This window comes from Canis aureus, chromosome 23 (assembly GCF_053574225.1).
Source record: "Canis aureus isolate CA01 chromosome 23, VMU_Caureus_v.1.0, whole genome shotgun sequence".
Classification (NCBI taxonomy): Eukaryota; Metazoa; Chordata; class Mammalia; order Carnivora; family Canidae; genus Canis; species Canis aureus.
Window position 1 is genome coordinate 13,846,756 of NC_135633.1, and position 23,556 is coordinate 13,870,311.

General features: G+C 51.8%; 1 protein-coding gene across 2 annotated transcripts in view; it reads right to left on the bottom strand.

Annotated features, from left to right (window-relative positions):
* The window catches only part of SPON1 (spondin 1), a 251,520-nt gene that overhangs the window by 15,610 nt on the left and 212,354 nt on the right, over positions 1-23,556 (bottom strand). For both annotated transcript variants that reach the window (XR_013361993.1, XM_077866396.1), the window contains exon 7: positions 10,661-10,725. Coding sequence is in view for 1 of the 2 variants with exons in the window: in XM_077866396.1 (XP_077722522.1) it covers positions 10,661-10,725 (65 nt within the window). In the remaining variant the exon portion in view is untranslated. The remainder of the gene's footprint in view (positions 1-10,660; positions 10,726-23,556) is intronic.

Below are 23,556 nucleotides of genomic sequence, written 5' to 3' on the forward strand. Positions count from 1 at the left end.
CCAGCGCACTCCCTGCAAGGTTCTCCCTGCTGACAGGCGGTGGGGGCCTGCGGGTTCTCAGAGCTCGGGTGGGAGGAACCCCCCGGCTCCATTCCCTTGGGTTTCATTGAAGAATGGGTGGTGTGCAGCAGCTCACAGCCCCCTGCCTGGACGGGGAGGCCGGAGCTGGCCCTTGGGGGCTCACCCTGCACGTCTCTGGGGACACCAAGTCTCCAGGATTGAGGGGCATGAGGCCACATCCATGGGGCACACCAGCCTACTGGGAGTGAGCTTACCCTACTGGGTGTACCCAGTAATATCCAACTCCCTCACATGAGCCCCATCAAGAACTCCTAAGTCTTGAAAAGGGTATAGAAAGAGTCTTCTGTGGAACATTTCATAGAGGCGTAAATCAAGCCCACCTGTAGGGCCCCTCCTACCCAGAGCGGAGCAGCCAGCAAGGCTTTTTTTCCCCCAAGTTAGTTTCTTCTCATATCTTTGCCAAAGTTCTTCTTTGTTTTTCCAGTTGGCTGGGGTCTCCAGGAAATATGTATCTCCATTGAACACCCAAGGCATTGGGCACCGCTTGGGGGACTTTGGCCACAAATGCAGCCCCACTGTCGTCTGAATTGTTAGCGGCGACCCAGACCTACGAATGATGTCGCTTAGAAGTGTTCTGACAACTTCTGAGGCCTCTGAACGGCGTGGGAAAGCATCAGCCCAACTTGCCTCTAGAAATACCGGCAAATACTGAAAACTACCTGTTGTTTTTGGCATCACGGTAAAGTCCACCTGCCAATCTTCTCCAGGTTCAGTGCCTAGAACTTCATAAGGGATTAGACAAAGTTCTAAGGTGTTTTTTTTTTTTTCTTTTCCAACTCTTTTGGGGCAAGTTTTGCCATGGAGATCATATGAACTTATCTGACTTTCAATTACAGGCAGAACAAAAGTCTTGTATTGAATGCGTTTAATTCTAAGCAGATGCCCATTTTAATTGAACCAGCAACCTTAAATTAGCTTTAATACTGAATATTTTCAGTATATTTTATGGATGAGGAAACCCAGGCTCAGAGGGTTATGTTTCGGCAACGTGTCCAAAGTCACACAGTTAAGTGGCAGACGGAGACCATGACCCAAGGCAACGTTAGCTCAAGATCAGTGTTCTTCTCGTCATCAGTTTCAAGTTCCTGCTCTCTGTCCCGTTTTTACTCTACTGAGATCTACATCGTGCCACAGGAGGGCTGCACTGTCCTCACGGGGTTGCCTCCAGCAAGGCCCTGGGATCAGGGCTCCCACGAACTCACAGCTGGTTCCCTGGCCACGTCCTCTAGTTGGTGAGCAAGGACCCAGCTGCAGCACCACAGGCCTTTGCTTGACAACCCCCAAGCCACAAGGGGTGATTCTTCGACCTCCGTCTCAAGCTGCTAAGAAGAGGTCTTACTTGCAGCCAGGGCTGGGTGAGGTCAGGGGTGGTGACCCACCAGGGGGCTGGGGAAGGAAGAGTTCCACTCACTCAGCACACACCTGGTGGCCGACCGGAGTGATTTTATCTCCCACCCCCATGACAATCGTGTGGGGTTAGAATTATTATCCCGTTTTGTAGAGAAGCAAGCAAGCGTGTAAAGGTTAATGGACCTAGAGACACAGCTGGTAGGGGCTGAGGTTTAAAGGCAGCTCTGGCTGACTCTGTATCCCCAGCCTGCTAATGGTGGGGAATCCTTGGCTGGGGACCAACCCGTCTGCTCAGTCCAGCTGGCAGCTGGTGCACCTCAGCTGTGTGGGAGTCCCTGTGTGCCTCTGTGGAGACCAGCTGCTTCTGGCTGCCCTCACCTGTCCCCAGAAGCAATGACCCCAGACCTGGTTAGGCCTTGTTTCCACAAGGACCCTTTAGGCTCTGGAAGGCCAGACGGGGTCACGCAATGAGCAGAGAGGAACGGAAGCCTGGGTGTGCATCCTGGCACGCTCCCTCTTTTGGCTGCGTATCCTCGGGCAAATTACCAAAGCATTCTGTGCCTCAGTGTCCCAGTCTATAAAATGATGGCCTCCATATGTCTACTCCAAAGTTTTAGTGTGTTTAATGTGTTTAATTTAACTTGCACACAGTACTTAGTCCAGTGCCTGGCTCTGGAGCTCTTAGTACTATATTGAGAGAAGCCGTGGAGGGCATACAGAGCTCAGACAAGAGAGGCGAGGAGGAGGGAGGTCTTCTCGAGTAGACTTTACCTTGTAGCCTGCTGCCAGTCTAGGTTCCAGCACATGAGAGGGCGGAAGGGCCTGGCCTGAGTCCTGGCTTTGGCATCAGCAGCTCAGCGAGGCCTGGTGTCGCCTTCCTGTCCAGGCGCTTGCCTCCCACCCCACCTGCTGCCCTGTGCCCTGGCCAGGCCAGCCTGGCTGCAGGTGCCCCGTGCACTTGCATCTGCTGCCAAACTCATCTTCCGCGGTTTGCACAGTGTGGTCCCCTGGCAACTTGTTAGAAACGCAAAATTACTGAGCCCCACCCCAGATTTACTCAATGAGAGACTCTGGGGTAGGACCCGGCTTTCTAGTTTACCAACCCCACCAGGTGATGCTAATGCACCTTCAGGTTAAGAATCATAGGTTTACTCATCTTTCAAACCTCAGGTCAGGAGCCACCTCGTCCTGGAGCCTTACTGATCTGAGACCAGTGGCCGTGGCCTGTGTTTCCACACGCTCCGAAGGTCTCTCGAGCTGTGCCCAAGGGCTGATTGACATCACTGTCACATGAGGTCTTCCACTTGTAGGCCGGGAGCTCCCTGAAGGCAGGCACCCTAAGCTTCACCCCAGGACCCAGGTGCCCTGCGGGAGTGTGGGAGGACGTGAGCTCCACGGAAGTCCCTCACCTATCTCAGGTTCTTCGTCTGACACCCCCTACCTGCGGGGTTGCTGCGAGGCTGCAATGAGATGCTTTTTGAGGAAGCCTTTACAAACTGCTAATGCCCCGCACCTCCCTAGTGGGCTCTGCAGTTAGGCACAAATTGGGGGATTTCATCTTCTTTTCCCAGGTGTGCGGTTACTGGCATGTCAGTGAGTGGTTTTAGCAGCTTTTTGTTTTTGATTTTTTTTTAAAGATATTTATTTCACAGAGAGAGTGTGCATGAGCAGGGGGAGCAGCAGGCCGAGGGAGAGGGAGATGCAGGCTCCCCACTGAGCAGGGAGCCCAATGCAGGGCTCGTTCCCAGGACCCCGGGATCATGACCCGAGCTGAAGGCAGGTGCTTAACTGACTGAGCCACCCAGGCGCCCCAGCAGCTTCTTTAAAGACCTGGCTTCTCTAAGAACTGCTGTCTGGGGAGCTGTGGCATTGCTCACCTGGGGGCTAACAGGACATGGTCCAGGGCCTGCCTTCCCGTCAGTGCCAGGCAAACAGCACGGACTCTCACTGGGCTGTCTTCCGCCCCGGTGCTCTTTGGCCTGACCCCTGGGGACCCAGCAGTGCCTTGGCCACAGACTTCCTCTTCCATTCCCACAGAGACCAGCCCCTCCACCTATTACCTTCCCCTCTCCCTGGACATGTGGCTCTGAGTCAGGTTAGCCATTTGTACCCTGTAAACCACGGGTGACTAATCACCATGACAACATAAGAGGCGAAAGCCTCTCTACTCAGGAGTCCAGTCTGGGGAAACAGAGCCAAGCCAGACCCGACGCACCATCCTGATAACTCTGCTCAGCTGATGGATGTGACCCTCTGAGAGCCTCCCGTGTCTTACAATTTACATAAGTAAATTGTTCTCCGCAGCTACACTTTGGCCAAGTCTGTAACCTGAGTGGGGCTTTAAGGAATAGGAAATTTGGAGCAACCAATCCCTGCACAAAATGCCTGACCTTAGTGGGGTAATATGGCAAATTTGAATCTGTAAGGACCTGGGAGCATTTGTAGCAATTTTCTAGCATCTTCACTTATGCTCTGCTCTTTCCTCTTAGCCTTGGCGGGGACATTATGCCCTGACTCCCAGCTCATATAATATGTCCTGGAGGAAGCATTTCCTGACCTCTCCTCAAATTGTTTAGGCCTCCTGGTGCACTTTCCCAGAGTGCGCCGAGCTCACTCTTTCCTTGGGGTTTCTTGTTTAATTTCCATCTTATCCATTAGGTTCCAGTAGAGTGGAGACCATTTTTGTCTTGCTTACAGCTATATCCCAGAACCTGGTTTAGGAGTTGGCATGCAGTAGATTCTCCTCAAATATTTGTTTTAAATAAATTACTTCATTTAGGAAATGAATATGGAGCTCTTGTACTTCCTTTGACCTTCAAATTTAATTTAAAAATCACCTCAAAGTATTTATGACTTCTATAATAAAAAATGCTATTTAAAATAATGAAATGGGTAAGAATATATATGAGTTTTCTTTGGGAAACCCAAGGTTTGACTGGAGCTCTTTAATTTGTCCAAACCATCATAAAAATTCACATTCAAGCTTTCTTATATGCCATGTCTTCCCGGATGCGATATTCTGTGAATTTGGTTTTATTTTTCTATTCGGGATTTACATTTTTATCCGTTTTCTAGCAGAGAGAGTTGATCTGGCCATATCGTATAACAGAGTATATTATAAATCATGATAATTAAAACGGTGTCATATTCAGGATAAGAAAGAAATATAAATGAATGGCAAAGACTGGAGATCCCAGAAACTTTAGATAACGTATCATACAAAGGAGACTTCACAAATAAGGAGGGGGAAATGGGAAGGTTGTGCAACAGTGGGGCTGGGCTAACTTAACTGCAATAAAAAAATAAAAAAGGGGGATTCGCATCTAATCTCGTACGCCAAGATAAATAAATTAAAAAAAAATCCAGAGCTACATAGAAAGCAACCAGATTATAGGAAAAAAGTTGTTTACAGATCTGTGAGAGAAATGTTAATTTTCTCAGCTTTGGAACAATAAAGCAATCACAAAAGTAACTAATTGAATTATCCACCAGCTAAAGACATCTGTGTAATGAAACAACAGTGTCGAATTAGAGAAAAAAATGGCAGGTTGACAAAAACGTCTCCGTGCAGTGTGGCTGACAAATGTGACTATCTGTAGTATGTCCAGAGCTGGTCCAGATCTGCCAGAGAGACACCACCACCGTCCCAACAGATACAGGACGGCTCTGAACAGACCGTGCACACCGGAGAAATGAAAAAGGAAGACCAAGTGAAGACACGGAGAAGTGTTTCGCCTCTTTTATATTCGGAGAGGCAATGTGGCGTGTCAAGAAGAACACAGGCTATTGGAAGAGGCGGCTGGATTTGAATACGGGTTCAGCCACTCGCTAAGCTCTGTGCCAGGCTCTTACCCCAGTGCTCTTTGCAAAATGGGAGCATCCTCAGGCCGGCCCAAGGGCTTTGTGTGAGGCAACTGCTTGTGGTCGTGACCAGCACATCACAGGACTTGGTAAATGTTGGTTTTCTACTCCTTGAAGCTTTTCCAAACAGAACTTTGAAAAGCACCATAAAAGAAAAGAGGCAGTAGGGGACTTTTACGCTCCTTCTAAGAACTTGTTATTCCTTCTGAACCTGAGCCTCACTGGTGAGACTCCAGTCGCTGGCCGTTCAGATCCCTCATGCACTGGGTTGGGGCTCTCCTGTATTTCAAATAATCCCCAATAAAGAGCTTTCAAAGTTGCAGAAACTCAACCAAAGCACTAGAGGGCACCCGAGCCACGCGCTAGGCTGGACCCCCGCGTCGGGGGAGGCAGGTTTGAGCGCGGTTTCCTCGGGGAAAGCTGCTGCTAAGCCGGAGGCATCTAGGACTCCGGTCCCCCGGGGCAGGTTAGGCCTGCCTCCTGCCCCTCGGGTCCAAGGCCAGTCTCTGCAAGACCGAGGACACCGACAGAGCTGGGCAAGTGCCACAGGAGGCAGGGAGGGCCGGGAGACCTTCAGCCCTGATCCGAGAGGCAGAGACAGACAGACAGACAGACAGAGATGCCTCTGTCCTCGTGGGGCCATTTGCCTGGCGCTGGCCCTGCAGGGGCAGGATTTCTGGAGAGGGCGACCAGGGTCTCTAATCCACCCTCCCATCTGTCTGGGACACGGAGATGCTTGTCTTATTAAATATGAATTAAACAGAGTGGCTGGGAATAATGAAGGGGACTGTAGTCCCTGCCAAGATTCATTAGGACAAAAAAAACTATTTTGAAAAGTTCCAGGGATTCCTAGCATTCGGATTAAACCGGAGGAGTGGTGGAGATCCAGAGTCGATTTGCAGGAAACCTGGTCACTTTCTACCCTGGCGCCCGCGGAACTCGTGAAGGATGTGGGGTGTGCCCACAATCTGCCCTTTCTGTCTCCTCCTGCGCTCCGGCCTGGAGCTACGGCGGGGTTTACTGAGCTAAGCAAGGCAGCAGCGCACTTGTTGGGTCAGGGCTGTCCTTGGGGAGGTCGGTCCCGGGGAAGAAGGGGAAGATCATTGAAAAGCAAGTCAGTTTCACCGGCAGGACCTCACAAAGTAGGTCACCCCGGCTTTCCACTGGCCCAAGGGAGGCTGGCATCCCATTAACCTCAATCGGGCAGGCTCAGTGACGAGGGGCAGGGCTCTTTCTGCAAAACAAAACTTGGCTGCGTGGAGGCTTCCTCATTTGACTTCCTAATGAGATCTGGAAGAGGAATGGGGGTGCTGGGGTCCGGGAAAATCAAAGGAGAACTCCTCTCCCTTACCAGGCTGGTAGCACTAAGTGGCGAGGGACGGGGTGTTCGGGCCGTCCGAGTGTTTGCCAGCAATTAATTCTGTTCCACTGGGGTCTCAGCAAGTCTGAGGGATGGGCGAAGGGTGAGAAGGTGTCCCCAAGTTTTTTGGTGGGTCCCCCCCCCAATTTTTCAGAAAGTCTCTCCCATCTTAAAAAAGGCAAAAAAAAAACAACCAAACAAAAAACCATCACAAACTTCATGGACTCTTTCATCTCCTTCTTAGAGCCACTGCTTGGTCTCCCTTTGTGCTCAGCAAACCGCACAGAAGACCTGTCTATACGCGCTCCCTCCATGAACTCACTTTCTGTTCACATTCCACCTGCTCGAGGCCTCCGGCCGTTGGCAGCAGGAAGGGTTCTCAGTAACGTCACTGGCGTTCGTCATGTTGATCCATCCAAGCAGCACCGGGCAGCCCTCGGCTTACTTGACCTCTCAGCCACCGGGCGCAGCTGCCCACTCTCTCCTCGAACACTTTCTTCCCTTGGTTCCCCTCCGATACCAAGCTTTCTGCCCCAATCCTCTTGCTCCTCCTTTTCTGTTTCCTTCCTTTGCCCGCAAGTCCTCTTCTGCATTAAATGTCGGAGCTCCTTGGAACTTAGCCCTAAACCTTGGACTTAGGCTCTCTGTCATCCGTGCCCTTGGCATTGATCGTCTACTGCTCCTCGGCGGCTCGTGGTTTTATGCGTCAGTGCAGAACTCTCCCGGAGTTTCAGAGCTCTGCGGTTAACGGGTCACGCCTCCAGCTGGACACCTGAAGCCTTCGCCAACGTATCGCATCCAGAACTGAGCTCCTGGCCTTTCCCACTGAACTTCATTTACTATTCGAAACCTTTTAAGTGGTCGCGCCAACTTATTAATTTAGGTCTCCCTGCCTCTCTCACCCTCCCTACCCAGTCTATCACGGCAGCCTGTGGGGTTCTCCTACACATCTCTGAGATCTCTGCACCTGTCCCATCTCCACCACCACCACCCTTGTCAAGGTCACTGTGACTTCTCTCCTCACTGGTCTTGCTTCTTGTTCTTAACCTTTTCATATTGGAGCCAGAGTGGTGTTATTATTATTATCATTTTTTAAAAGAGATTCTTTTCATTCATGAGAGACAGAGAGAGAGAGAGAGAGAGAGAGAGAGAGAGAAGCAGGCTCCATGCAGGGAGCCCAACGTGGGACTCAATCCCGGGTCTCCAGGATCATGCACTGGACTGAAGGTGGCATCAAACCGCTGAGCCACCCGGGCTGCCCTTATTATTATGTTTTAATGCAGATGTGATCGTGTTGGCGGCCTGCTTAAAACCTTTCAATGATTTCCCATTACTCTTAATGCAAAAATCAAAATCCCTAATGTTGCATGACTTGGCTCCACACCAAGCTCACCTGTGATCTCTGGACCTACTTGTACCACAACTGCTTAGTACCCTAAGTATGCTGATCCCTCCTCAGGGTCTTTACACATGACGGTCTCTCTGGACTTTCTAGAATATTCTCCCCTTGCTTTGCTTCTTTACCTAGTCCACTCCTATTGATTCCTTAACTCTTAGCTCAATTGCCATCCCTGAAGGATGCTTTCTCTGACTTTCAGGCTGGGTCAGGGTCCCCTTCACACACTCTCATGGCACCTTCTATCGTTACTTCACAGACACATCACATTTGTCATCATCTGGTTAATGTCCCTCACTAAACCGTGAGTTCATGAGAAACTCCGCACTGCTCACCGCTGTATTCCCAAGTACCTTTGACAGTACTGCCCTTTAGAGACCCACCATAAATGTTTGTTGAGGCAATGAAATGCTTCAGTCATCCTTGACAGAAGGACACAAGTGAAAGTCAAGGTTCTGTTTTGTTTTGGGGCAGGAGTCAGACAGTTTGTTGTGGTCACGCTATTTATCTCATGCTGGCCCAAAGTCTGACTAGCAGATACGTGGGTCTTGATTGATCTAAAAACTGGACACAGAATGAATTGTTACTTAATTGGAGGGACGATGTCAGAAGTGAAGGGCAGAGGTAGCGGAAGCAGCTGGATATGGCTGGAGTTCTAGTTCCTCCGCGGGCGGAGCTGGACGCTGAGGTTGGCCCCGCCATGGAACCTCTGAGCCTCAGTCTTATCTGCGAAGTGAGGCTCAAAATCCCTACCCTGTGGGTTAGTATGAAGATGAAGTGGGATGAAGGACATAAGTGCCTAGCAGGGTACCTGGCACACAGTAGGTGCTCAAGACAAAAGGTCAGCTCTCTGCTTTCTTCTTTCCTCTCTTCCCTCTTTCCTCTCTCCTTCTGGAAGCACCTTGCTTTGTCATTTGCATCTTCCTAAACCCAGGCTCCTTAAGGGAAAACTGGGCTCAGGGCTCCTTAGTGGTGTCTACGTGGGCATCTACAAACCCGGCTCAGATGCCCCCAACCCCTCCCAGGCCTGAGCCTCTTCCTGCTTAGAAAGCCAAGGTGAGGACCCCTTCACCTACAGGTTTTGGGAGTTGGGAGCAGCTGAGGAGCAAACAGGTTTCACGGTGGGCCTTTTTCCTGATTGATGTTAATCAGGTGAAGGGGCTCAGGGCCTCTATGAATTCACATTAGTGGGCTTTGGTGGGACAGGCCTGAGACAGGCAAATGCCCACCTAGCAGGGGAGAGCCCAGGGCAGCTGGCCTTGCCACTGTTGCTTCTCTCTGGAGGGAAAGGCACTCCCAGGGCTGGGCACGTTTTCAGTGGAGATCTCCCTCAGAGGAGATCACCGTAAACTAGAAAAGGCCTCCGTGCAGCCGGCTGGGCTGCCTGGGTCAGCTGTCCAGGTGTGGGCCTCTCTCCTCAGGTGTCCACGTAGGGCCTTAGTTCTGCCCAGATCTGGGCCTCTCCAGGGCAAGGAGCATCCTTCTAGACTCAGCCCTGTGACACCTCCTGAACGAGGCCTTCATGATCTCTCCCCAGCCCTCAGCTGGGTTGTGCCCCTTCTCTGGTCTTCTGGAATCACTTATATCCTCATCGTAACGTTTATCCCCTTGCAGTGTATGGGGCTACCATGATGCTGTTATATACATATTCTGTATATATGGTGCCACCTGAACGTGTGCAAAGGGCAGCTCTGGAGTGGAAGGACTCTGGTTTTGGACGGTAACCCCCTCACCCCCGCCCCCAGCCAGGCATTCCAAAGGGTGGGGATTGGCACATAGTGGGGGGATGGACTATTAATTTGCTGAATGTTAAACAGGTGGGCACCAGGGGCCTGGCACGGCAACAGCTTCCCTGCTCCCAGCTAGCTGGTCATGGGTGAGAGCTCCTCCTCCCTCCGCTCCTGCTGCCTCATCCTGTGCTTCCCTTCCTATCATTTTGAATTTGCCTTTTCTCCCACTGAGCAGACTCAACATTGCCCGTGTTGTCACTGTCTTCAATCCCATCATTAGTGGGTGTAGACTATTCCAGAGAAGGGACAGCCAAGCCATTCTTCCTAAACCATGTCCACGTGGCTGGCAAGAACTTTGCTCCAGATCTTGCATCCTTAAAGGATGAGTGAAACTAGAGCTCACTCAAGGAAGTGCACAGGATTCAGGGCAGCCGGAGTGAGCTGTGGAGTCGGGAGAGGCAAGACATGAGCCCTAAGCAAAAGGAGGCAGGGGCTGGGGTAGGTTGGGCTCACGGTGGCCTCATAAAATGATCCTGGAGACTAAGGGAGGTCACGAGGGGATTCTCTGGAGAGGAGGACACAATCAGATTTGGATTCTTAAAAGATCACTCCAATGACGGTGTCATGTGGGATCAGATGGGAGAAAGCACCGAAGAGGGCAGAGTTGAAGCGGTCCAGGTGAGAGCACGCTGGTTGGCACTAACAGTGGGAGGATGGCCAGACTGATTTGTGAGATATCAAGAGGGCAGGGTCCACAGGGCTTAGTGATGGGTTCCATTTTGGATAAGAGAGTTCAAGGTAGGTCCATGTGCGCCATCTACACAGAGGTCTCCAAGAAGCCGGTGGATGGAAGGGCATGGCTGGGGTCTGTTTGCTACTTACACATTGAGAGGCTGCCAGGCTGGCCACTGAGCTTTGGCTTTGATGACGGTGAGGACCTCATCACTCTGCAAAAAAAAAAAAAGGACCACAGATATTTAGTGAAGGGAGCCAGGCTCCCGGGAACAAGAGAGGTTTGACATGGTGACACCGTCCATCCCCACTCCCTTACCTGCTGCTGAGGCTTTACCTGCCGCTGAGGCTTTACCTGCCCAGGTGTGGAGCCATCCCTCCCCAGGGTAGGGAAGCCCTAGGACCTCGCCAATCCCAGGGGAAGGGCTGCAGGGCCACCGTGACTGGTGTGTGCTGCACTCTGTTGGGCCCACTGAGCCACGCTTTGGTTTCTAGCTCAGTCCTCCGCTTCCCTACTGTAGCCAGGGCTGTGACCCGGACTCTGCTTTGGATGGCCAGGCTTCTAGATTGTGCCCAGCCTGGAGGGCAGGTCATGCATTCCGTGTTCAGGCATTGGCTATGTGAGGAGCTGCAGGGTAGCCAACCCCTGCTCCAGAGGATTGTCATTCCCAATGCCTCACCGGCTGTTGAGACCCACGCACCTGGTCAGACTCCCCTGGACCAGGAGGTCAGAACAAAGTCTGTGGCCAACACCCCTTGTGCCACTCATATTATTCTGCTCTATTCTGCTTTGGACAGTGTGTAGCATGGGCACTTAAAATAGTTATTTGAGGAAGAATGTGATAACATTTTGAAGGAAAGCATTAAGTTAGTCATCAGGGGGCAAAAATCAGAACTTTGTTGATTTTGCTTAACTTTGCAGTTTGGTTTTTATTTTCAATTATACGTTGGGTCAGAGAAGGAGCATAATCTTTTCAAGGCCTAAGACTTCCACAGGCCCAAATTTGGCTTCCCTGGAGTGGATTCAGCTCGTCCTGGATCTCCCCTCTCCCTGGCTGGGCCCAGTGGTACTCAGATACCACTATCCACAGTGCCCAGAAAAGCCTAGAATATCACTGACGGAGGAAGGGAGAACTTTGGTGCCGACGAACAGGCCCCTGAGTTCAGGGGGGCAGAGACTTGCTTGGCTGGCTTACTCACAGCTCCGCCCTCATCTTTACAGCCAGGGCTGGCCTAAGTGCCTAGAACATACTGAGGGGGAACTGGTGAACTTCTTAATTGGTGGGTACCATGCCCAGAAGACCTCACAGCCCTAAGGAAACTGGAAGGAGGTCAGAGGTGTCCCCGGGCTCAGGCCCTAGGATTATAAAAAGCCTTCTGGAGCACCTCGCCTGCATCCCATTGGGTGGTGGGGCGTCAGGAGGACAGGAGCTCAGCTGGATCCAGCTCAGCCTGGGCACCCACAGATGGTCTTGGGGACAAGCTGGCAGAGACAATGGCCTCTTGAGCTCAGGCTTCCCTGATTATTCCCTCTTCCGGTCAGAGGGAAGAATCTTTGGATGCAAGGACACCCCCACATTCACATGGCTGCAAGGAGCTCATTCCGAAGTCCCAACTGGGTGCTTTCCATGTCTCATGGGAGACTTGCTTAGTCGTTGGGAATGTATCCCTCACTCATTTCTCCTAAGTATCTGGTGAGTGGCTGCGAGAGGTTGTCTAGCGTGAAGTCTCACGTGAGACCCAACGCATCTCCGAATGCCAGCGCTGGACCTCCCGTGACCTGGTTCCCTGCATCATCTCCGAGGTCGGTGTCCCTGGCTGAGCGCCGCCCCTGGCCCTGGAGGTTGAAAGCACATCCACCTCATGCCTCCACTGCATCTCCCGCCCCTCCCAGGTGGGGCTCCAAGATCCACCGCGCTCACTGTCTGCAAGTCCTGAGCCCTTCCACGGCCTGCACGCCTTCTTGCTCCCCGCAGTGCACCCTCTACGTTGCTGCAAGTCCGACCACCCCCATCCCCTCCCTTAGCCCACAACTTCCACGATACTTTCTTAACGCCCGAGTCTTCCTACATGGCCTTCGTCATCTAGCCCTGCTGTACTTCTTCCCCTTTGCTTTTACATATACAGAATATTGCATAAGCAGAACTGTACATGCTTACCGTAGACAAATTTAGCATCCCAGAAGCACACAATGTGAATGCTGAGCGCATTCCACCCTAGCATCTTCCCTGCCTCCCGCCTCCTTCTCCAGAATGTTATAGTTTAGTGTGTACTGTTCCAGACCTTTTACTATGCATATGCAACTACGTGTGTGTGTGTGTGTGTGTGTGTGTGTGTGTACATTAGACAGAGCTCAAAAACTGCATCATACCGAATATCTTATTCTGCACCATGATTTAAAATTTTTCCCTTAATATATCATCGGGAACTTTCCACGTCAGTGGACACTACATCATTGCAATCCTTTTGTTGCATTTTAGTGTTGGAGATCTTCAAATTATGGTAAACCAAGTCAAGACGTATAAAAGAGAAACCCGAGATATGAGATCCAAGTAACGAGATAGTGTCTGATGACAATCCCTTTGCCGTTGAAGAACAACTTTACTAAGAAGTGAAATCCATGTGGGTGGAGTTAAGACGGCCACCAAGCTAGCTGGCCCTACAGATTTACCTTGCATGATAATTAAAACTTGGCTTTCAGGTCCCAGCTAATGACATATTGATTTCACTTTTGCAGTATATAACTCAACAAAAAATTGTTTGGGCCTTCCATTACTGTTTACTTACGGTGATGAAATTCCACCTGTAATTTTTATTTTCTTATCTTTAATTTTTTTCCACCTGTAATTTTTAGAGCTACGGAGGCTCCAGGGATGGTGGATCCTCATGGTGGGCATTAGAACAGCTTCTTGCTGTAAATTGTTTCATCTCATGGTTGCATGCCATCTGCATCTACTTGTTTATGATCATTTGTGTTATTCAATCAAATGAGAATGTAGGAGCATGACGGAAAGATTACTTAAAAAGCTAATAATTTATGAAGCATTGAAATTCTTTGGTAGAACCTAAATTCTGCAGGATTGGAGAATGTCTGGCTTGCTTGTTCATGGCCATCTCCAGTGCTATGGATACTCAGCAAATTGTTGGAAAAGCAAAGCCTTTGATGTATATGTCAGATTCCATAGCACGGATAGTCTGTAATTCACTTAACCAGCATTTTTGGTGGACATTTGTTTCCATACATGATGCTATGATGAACACTTGCATATACATTTGTTTACCAACCCAAGGTTTCCTGTGTTACAGATTGCCAGGAATGCTGAAAAGATGAAGCAAATTTGTAATTTTGGTAGGACCTACCAAATTGTGCTCCAGAAATCTGTGCCCATTTTCACCCCCCACAAGAATGTGCCCATGTTGCCACAATTTCGGGCACACTGAATACTATCAAACTTTTTAGTATTTACTGAACCAGCCGGCAGGAGAGTAGTGTGTTTGAGAGCACAGGCTCTAGAATCACACCTGAGTTCCAATCTGGACTGTACCATTAGCTAGCGCTGTGTCCTCTGGGAAGTCTCTTGACCTCTCTTAGCTTTCTCATCTGTGAAGTGGGATTTAAAAAGAATCTCTACGGGGGCACCTGGGTGGCATATGCATCCGACTCTTGGTTCTGGCTCAGGTTGTGATCTCGGGGTTGTGAGATCGAGCCCTGTGTTGGGCTCTGCGTTCAGTGGGGAGTCTGCTGAGATTCTTTCTCTCCCTCTGCTCCTGCCCCCCTCTCTAAAATAAATAAATCTTAAAAAAAAAAAAAAGAGTCTCTACCACGTGGGGTTGTTGGGGGATAAAATGACATAGTTCACATACTGTGCTAATACAGTGCCCGAATAAGCACATATTAGCTACTCGTCTTACTCTCATTTACATTCAGGCCAAGATGGTATTAGAATCAATTTGCACTGCTTGAGCACAGATTGTGAAGCACACAGTTGCATCTACAAACCCACAAAGCCTCGGGAGAACACTCCCTGACTTAACGCCAAGCGCTGAGGCTCAGGGAGCATATGATGGGAGGTTTATGGAGCTGGGTTGAGTCTTGGATTGGGCCGCTGGGGGGGCAGGGCATCTTCCATTCTGGAGAATGAAGGACTTAAAGTCAGAGTAAGCAATCCAAACTTTAGACCTAAATGAAAAGCTGTTTTAACAAGTCTCTAAGGCACAGAAAGGATCTTCCAAGAATCCTTAGAGCCCTTATACATCTCCCATAGGACTCTTTCAAACCAAGTATTTCAGGGTATTCACAGTTCATGCCTCTTCTCGATGACATTAGCACTTTTCCAAAATATGCCAATTAAAATAAAAAGCCCCAAAGAAGCCACCGGTCACTCATGTCCATCTTCATGGAGATGAGTTTTTCATTTTGCTTTTGGTAAATATACTGTGAAGATGCAGCTGTATGCAGACTTCATAGCTACTGACACCAAATGGGAAGCACACAGCCCCCAAGAGGCCGCAGGCTGGAGGAAGGAGGGCCACGTGGGGTGAATACAGGCCTGGGATGGGTTGGAGGCGGAAATCACATCGGTATTAGGAGATGCCAAGGCTGAGCAGAGCAGAGAGTAAGAATGTGGGTCCGCGGGGATTGGGTGGGGGCTGGTGTTAGAATCAACTTCACCCAACACTGACCCTCCCAGGCTCTCCAGAGCCAGCACTCAACACAGGGGGGGCTCTGGGCATCTCAGCCCTGCCCACAGTGAAGGGCCAGAGTGTGTCACCGCCTCCCGGCCTTGTTCCTCACCTCCTCTCTGGTCTCGGTGCCTGGGTCTACCCGAACCTTCACCTCCCGGTCCTGAACCACAACCTCTTTCCTCATCCTAAGGCCCCCTTTGTCTGCGGGCAGCACGGAGCATGTCTACCCTAGACCTACAATCTGGGGGTCAGCCTGGACAACCTGCCTCCTCCCTGCAGGAAGAGAAGTGGGGTGCAATCCATAGTCAGAGGGGAAAGCGATCAAAGCAAGTAGAAACAACAATAATAACAACAATGCTCATTTTTCAGCAAGAGCATGGCTGCCCCTGGTCCACAGTTTTCTCCTAAGACCCTTGCCTTGAGGCACAGGGTCACCCAGACCCCTCCGTGAGGGCTGTGCCTGGCATCTCATGTAAAGACTCTGGCGAACGGTGCTTGGCTCCATTATTTGCTTGTCTCCTTTCCCAGAATTCCCACTTACCACCCATAAAAAATATCAACCGTGATGGCTTCCATGTCTAAAGGGAACTTTTTCATCCCTTGGTGGGTGTCCTGGTGATGAGCAGTAGGAAATGAGCCATTTTATGAGGTGATAATGGAGCTATAAGCATCTTTAAAATCAATTGTGCCCAACGTCATAGTTTCCCATGGTTTCGACAGGCTCTGGGTTTATTGGGTCATAAATAAAAACAGATGGTTCATATTGATGGTGCGCTATGGCTTGCCCGTGGTCTCATGTGGTCTACGCTGCAGAACTCTGAGGCAGGCAGGCAAATGGTTCCCATTTTTCAGATGAAGTCACTGAGATGCCTCCCTCCTCGATGCTGCTCTGGTCAAGATCACGAGTGACCTCACCACTGCCAAGCGGTATGGTGCCCAGCTCCTAGCTTCCGTGACTCCTCAGCAGCGTTCGACACAGTTGGTCATTCCCTCTGCCTTGAAGCACTTTCTACTTGGCTCTGGCACCTGCTGCCTCTCCATCTCTCCTCACCCCACTGACCACTAGCCTTGGGGATACTTCTCCATCCAGCCGGGTTCAAGCCCTTGATCCTCTTCCACGTTGCTGTCATTTCAGCCTGTCTCAGGCCTTAAAATACCGCTCTATATACAGCGATGGCGACTGAAGTTCAATCTTCTGCCTTCTTTATCAACTGTTTAACCTCTTCATCTGGACACGAGTTGGTGTCTCAACCTCAACATGTCTGAAACCAAACTCTCTCCTAGCCTGGCCGCCCCCGTTCTCAGCCCACTCAGTAGCAGGGCTATCCTTCTACTTCCCGCCATCCCATCAACTCCACTTCTAAAATGTATTTGTGAGCTCACCACTGTCCATCACCCCTAGCTTGAGAGCATGCTCTCTCTTCTCTCCCCCCCCCCAAAAAAAAAGCAAACCCTGGCTGGCTCCTCAACCCAGCATGCCCCCATCACTATCTGATTATGTTTTCCTCATCACATTGGATCACTGCCCAATATACTGTGGATTTTGCTTGCTTATTGATTGATTGATTGAGAGAGAGAGAGAGAGAAAAAGAGTGTGAGCAGTGGGAGGGGGAGAGGGAGATGGAGAGAGAGAATCCTAAGCAAGCTCCACGTTCAGTGTGGAGTCCCATGCGGGGCTCAGTCTCATGACCCAGAGATCATGACCTGAGCCAAAAGGAAGGGTCAGACAGTTGACCAACGGAGCCACCCTGGTGCCCCTGCTTATTTACTTTTTACAGTCTGTCTCTCCCCGCTAGACAGGGGCCCCCTGTGGGCAAGGGCTTTCGTCTGTTTTGCTCCGTGCAGAACTATCAGTATTTAGGACGTGCTTGGAGCCTGCCCAAGCAATATCTGTAGAATGACCGAGAGGCTGGAACAGGAAGGGCCGGCCTCCCCCCAGGCCTCGGTCAGCCCGGGTCAAGCGAGCCTCAGAGATCTCAGCCCTGAGCTGGCGGGCGCTGGCGGGCGGTGCGGGGTGCCAGGCACCCAGCTCTGCTGGAACTGCCTGAGCTGGAGGGAGAGGGAAGGGCCAGGACGCAGGGGCCGCTCTAGGAACGCTGGCCTGCGCCCGGGAGTTCTGGGTCGGCCTCGGGGGGACCCCCAGGGACACGGGCCGGCGGCCGTAAGGGCCACAGGACGCCTCATCCCCGGGAAGCATCGCAGGCCCCGCCTGACCAGCTATTTCAAAGCCAGAGAAGGTCTCTGAAGCCCATTAACAGACCCGCCAGAAGATGCTGTGGTTGCACAGAAGCATTTCAAATTCCATTTCTTTTTAGTTCTTGTCAAACATAGCCTGCAATTCCGATGGGGAAATTGCATCATGCCCGGAGATGACAATTTTCCCGCGAGACGGTTCTGTGCCAGCGCGTGGCATTCCCGGAGCGGGAGACCAGAGCCCGGCAGAGCCCGGCCGCGCCACCGCTCCTCGGCCCGCGTGTGACCTGGCGGGTGACCTGGCGGGTGAGGACGCGCGTCACCCGCGACCCGAGAGCCCGGCCTCCCTTCCGTGTGCTTCCAGCGGCCGCAGGCATCGACTTAGCTTGTCCTTTGGTGACCGGAGTGTCAATCCTGGCTTTCACCTCCTTTTCCGGACTTTTTCATTTTGTCCTTTGTGATGCTCCTGCGAGTCGGCCCCGGGAGGGAGGGAGCTGGGGGCCAGGGGGGCGGCCTGTCTCTCCAGCCCACCCGGCCCTCTCGACCTGCTGCCCAGGCCCCCTGCCCCCCTGCCCCCCTGCCCCCCTGCCCCCCTGTCTCCAGCGATCGGGAAAACTAAGTAGCAAGGGGGCCGGGCCGGGCGAGCTCCCGACCACACGCGGGGCAGGACCTGCCAGGGAGGCCCCGCGTGGGGCTGGAGACCGGACCTGAAGGGCAGCGCCCCGCCCGTCCTGGGGGAGCCCCGCAGAGCTCTTCAAGGCACAGCACTGGGCGCCCCTCGGGCCCTGCCTGTCTCCCCCACCCCCCCTTCCTCTGAGGACAGCTCCTGGCCGGGTCTGGTCCCAGAGGCGGGCGGTAGAGCAGGGGTGGGGACGGTGTCTTCCCTGCACCCGGCACCAGCTTGGTTTGCAGGCGTGTGCAGGGGACGCCCGAGGGACGGCCAGCGGGTGAGTCCATCAGGTGACTGATCAGTGACAAGCTAGAGGAAGCCTGTGGCCTGCGTGGCCCTCCCCGGGGTCTGAGGGCCCTTGTGAGCGCCGTGGGACCAGGATGCCACCGCAGGGTCTGCAATCAGAACAGTGTGACCCGACGCACGTGCTCAGAGGGCCCTGCTGCCTGCTGCCGCGGGAGGGTAACCGCTAGTGGGGCGGGGGGGGCACTGGAGCAGGGGAGAGCGATGGGATCTCGGGAGACAGCGGCTGCAGGGCATTATTTTAGAGGGAGACGCCAAAGGACCTGCTGACGGATGGGGGTGTGAAACAGAGGGGTCAAGGATGACTCCAAGGGGGGGTGTCTTGGCGGCGGCTGGATAGATGAGGCTGGAGTTCAAGGGACACGTCCAAGCTGGAGATAGAAATTTGAAAGCCCTCGGCGTATAGGTAGCATAGTCACAGGACAGAGAACCTGGGGACTGGGAGGACAGAGGTGGCGGGGACAGCAGAGAGCCTAACGCAGGACAGCTAGAGAGGCGGGAGGCACTAGGATGTGCCCCAGGGCACATCTGCGAAGCCCTTGTGCTGCTCCCGCCCCGTGCCCCTACTACATTCCTGGTCCCCTGCTGCCCCTGCCATCCCCGCTGTCCCCTGCTGTCCCCACTGTCCCCTGCCGACCCCCGTCCCCCTGCCGTCCCCACTGTCCCCTCCCCTGCCCCCCTGCTGCCCCACCGCTACTGTCCCCTACTTGCTCGCTGCTGCTACCGCTGCCCCGCCCGTCATTTGCTGAAAATGCAAAACCGAGGCAGGGTTGGGAAAGCTGGGCGGTGAGGTGGGCGGAGGCCCGGAGCGGGCAGGAGCAGCAGGGCCACGTGGTCACTCTTTAAAAGGTGAGTGACACTCAGGCACGTGTGATGTGGAAGGTATAACCTCCTCCAGAAAGAGAGGCTGCTGCTGCGGGGCGAGGGGGCGCACTTCCCGGAGTGGGGTCCTGATCCCGACCCGGTGGAGGCGCGGCCCCACCCGAGCTGCAGGAGGGAAGAGCAAGGGCTGGTGCAGTGGCAGCCGCTGGTGAGCCGAGGCTACGGGCGTGGGGGGCAGAGGATGGGGGACAGCAGCTGGGGGAGCAGCGGCTGGGGGGACAGAGGATGGGGGACAGCAGCTGGGGGGGACAGTGGCTGGGGGGGACAGCAGCTGGGGGAGCAGCGGCTGGGGGGACAGAGGATGGGGACAGCAGCTCAGGGGGGACAGCGGCTGGGGGAAGTAGCGGCTGGGGGGAACAGAGGATGGGGGACAGTGGATGGGCGAGCAGAGGCTGGGGGGGACAGTGGCTGGGGAGAGCAGCGGCTGGGGGGCAGCGGATCTGGGGTGGGCCAGCAGCTCGGGGGGGGCAATGGCTGGGGGTGGCAGTGGATGGGGAGGCAGAGGCTCAGGGAGGGCAGATGATGGGGGAGCAGCAGATTCGGGAGGGGGGCCAGGGCTGGCGGGGGCAGCGGATGGGGGGGCCTGCACCGTGGTGGCTGCAGACAGAGCCCCAAACAAGCTGGAAGCCAAGCCTGCCTTCCCCAGCGGGAGGCCCACCTGCACGACCGCAGCTACCCCGTGCCAGGCTCCCATGGGCGCTCTGGGGACTGCAAAGGTGTGGGCTTGCAGAAGTGGGGAGGTGGGGAGGTGAGGGCGCTGGGCAGGCCCCCCATCCCCCCCAAACTGCTCGGGTGTTCTGACATTCATGCCAGTGCACGTGAGCAGGGACAGGTAGGTACTCTGTCCCAGGAGAATGACCTCACCTATTAAAATAAGGTCTTTAAAATAAAAAAGAAACCCAACATAACCATATTATAGGATGTTAGAAAAAGAGAGGGTGTGTGTGAGAGATGCAAAAAAGAAATATCCATTATTCCACCATCCCTACCAGCAGCTACTATCAATTCATCGTTACATTTGTATGTTTTCATCACAGAGTTGAAATCTGAGCTGCCACACACACACACACACACACACACACACACAATTTCTTTACCCTTACCATTTCTTTGCACAATAGTAGCTAGATTATTATACAAATAGATGATTACACAAATTGTCTGTATCCTTTCTAATTTACTATATTTCAGAGATGATCTTATTTGTGATATAGCTGCTTTAATGATGACTTCAAAGACCACAGAGCAGGGGCGTCTAGGTAGCATTGTCAGTTAAGGGACTGACTCTTGGTTTCTTTTTTTAAAAATATTTAATTTATTTATTCATGAGAGAAACACACACACAGAGAGGAAGAGACAGGCAGAGGGAGAAGCAGGCTCCATGCAGGGAGCCCGACATGGGACTCGATCCCGGGTCTCCAGGATCACGCCCTGGGCTGAAGGCAGGCGCTAAACTGCTGAGCCACCGAGGGATCCCCTGACTCTTGGTTTCAGTTTAGGTTGAGATCTCAGGGCCGGGAGATCAAGCCTGGCATTGGCCCCATGCTCAGCGCAGAGTCTGCTTAAGACTCTCTTCCTCTCCCTCTCCCCCCTGCCCACACGTGTTTCTCTCTCCCTAAAATAAACAAAACAAAACAAAATAAAATACTATAGAGCAAAGTAAAAAAAAGATACAAAAGCATACATGTGTGTGTTTTTACACTGCTCCATGGTCTTTGGGTTCATCATTAAAAGAGCTATGTCACTAATGAGATGATCTCTAAAATTTAGAGGACTTCTAAAATAGAGAGCAAGGTAGAAGCTTCAGGTACCACCCTGTCAGCTTGTTTTGTTGGGTCCTTAAATATCATAACATTTCACTTCGTCTCCCTTCATCCACTGATTTCCAGAAAAAGCTTTCAGATTATTAAGTAATGAAGCTGCAAATGACCTGGTCGGTGGAGAAATAGGTGTGCCTTAAGGTGCGTGCTCAGCCCAGTTAGCATCAAATAAGGTTCCAGAAAGGCTGCTTTCTTAAATAGTGCTATTTAAATGCAAAGGAACAGCTTCAATAAGCTGTAAAACCTTAACCCTTCTCATTCCTGAGAACCTCCGGGCGGCCGGTCCCATGTCATCACAGAGGTTCAGGGACACTGGGGAGGTAACAGGCGAGGCTGTGCCTTGCGGCTGACACTAGAGGGGTGTCCCTACCTCGGGGATGTAAGAGCTGGCCTCTGCCAGGCTTCCCATGGTAAGGGCAGTTTCCCTGCCTGTGAAGACTAGCTCCTGGCCCCCGGACAGGAGTTAAAGAGCAGCGTGGTTCACGTCTTGGCTCAGCCACTTACATACTTACGTACGTTGGGGGAAATCGCTTGTCCTCTCTGAGCAGATTCCACATGCATAAAACACGGATTTAGTGAGCTCCTTTTATGGGTCAGAGACTATGTTGGGCACAGGGCATAGGGCAGTGGACAGGTGACACAGTCCCAGCTCTTGTGGGCAAAGTAGATGAATAATAATACCCGAGGATTGAGGGAGATGGGGTAAGGGAAGGGCCAGGAGGATGGCCAGGACGATAGCTGAGATTACCTAGTTACACCCCCACGTCTCCACCTCCCTTCCTTCTGTGTAACTGTCCACTTGTAGCCACTTATCTCTGTCCCCTCAAGCAACTCTTCCTCTGAAAGGCCTAATTCTTTTTGAGTAGAAACTTATATATTTAAGGTGTACGACACCCTGTTTTGACATATATATACAGGCCGACCCTGGAGATGCTGTGGGTTCAGTCCCAGACCACTGCAATAAAGCCAATATCACAATAAGGGGGGGTCAGATGAAGTTTTTGCTTTCCCAGTGCATATAAAAGTTATGTTTACACCACACTGAAGTCTGGTAAGGGTGCAATGGAATTATGTCCAAAAAAAAAACCAACAATGTGCAAAATCAAAACATAATTTATTGCCCAAAAATGCTAACCATCCTCTGAGCTTCCCGAGAGTCACAATCACTGATCACCCTAACAGACATAATTGTAGTGAAAACGTTTGGAGAGAATGACCAAAAAGTTACCAAAAAGAGACTGACCCAAAAGTGACACAGAGACACAAGGTGAGCAATTGCCACTGGAAAAGTGATGCTGAAAGAGTTGCTCAATGCAGGGCTGCCCCAAACCTTCAATTTGTTAAAAAAAAAACAAAAAAACAGTTTCTGGGAAGCACAGTAAAGTGAAGTGCAATAAAACGAGGCATGCCTGCACATAGTAACATGGCTACTGCTCTCAAGCTCATTCACTTATTCATCTCTTCACATAGTTACCTTTTTTTGTGTGTGGTAAAAGCACTAGAAATCTACTCTCTTAGCAAATTTCTGGTATAAAATACAATATTTTATCTTATTTATTGTTATTTTTTAAGGATTTATATATTTGAGAGGGAGAGAGAGGGAGCACCAGTGTGTGTGTGGAGGGGCAGAGAGAGAGAGGGATAATCTCAAGCAGAGTCCCCTCGGAGCATGAGGTTGGATGTGGGGCTCCATCTCCCAACCCTGAGATCACGACCTGAGCCAAAATCCAGGGTCAGATGCTTACCTGACTGAGCTACCCAGGTGCCCCCCGATACAGTATTTTAAACATAGTCATGGTGCTGGACGTTAGATCTCTAGACCTCGTCATCCTACATCACTGTAACTTTGGACCCTTTGTCCAACATCTTCCATTCCATCTCTGATGCCCCCAGATTGTCTTTTTCCATCACCTCAACCATGTGGCATTGTTATTATTTGCATGATTATTTGTTCATTTGCGTGTCTTTCCCACCAGAGGTATCCAGCAAAGCACCCATCTCATAGTAGGTGCTTAGTCAAATATACTGAATGTCCAGTAAATGAAAGCTTTTATTCTCCCCAATTTTTCTCTTTATTTGAAGATCACATCACCTAGCAGTGCCAGGCAATTTCAGCAGCCAGGATGTGTTCGTGTTTATCCCACTGCCGCTCTGTACAACTTTACTGTGGACCGTGATGCTCTGCCTAGATCCCTCTTCAGCTGCTGGGAAAGCTGCAGAAATGCGGCTCTCAGTTGTCAGTTCTTTTGGGGGGAGTGCATTGGCTGGATAAAACCGCCTCGTGTGATGTTGGCAGAGGCCTTCTTTGGGTTTGCAACATAGCTCAGCCTCTCCCTCTGCTCATCTCTGCCTGCAGCAGCCCTCCCTACCCCCCCGACCCCCTTGCCACCCCAGGTGTGGTTCCCAGGAGCTTTCCCTAACTTCATGCATGCCAATCTGGACTCTTCCCACTGCCCAGAGAATCCAGCTGCTACAGTTAGTGAAAAAACAAA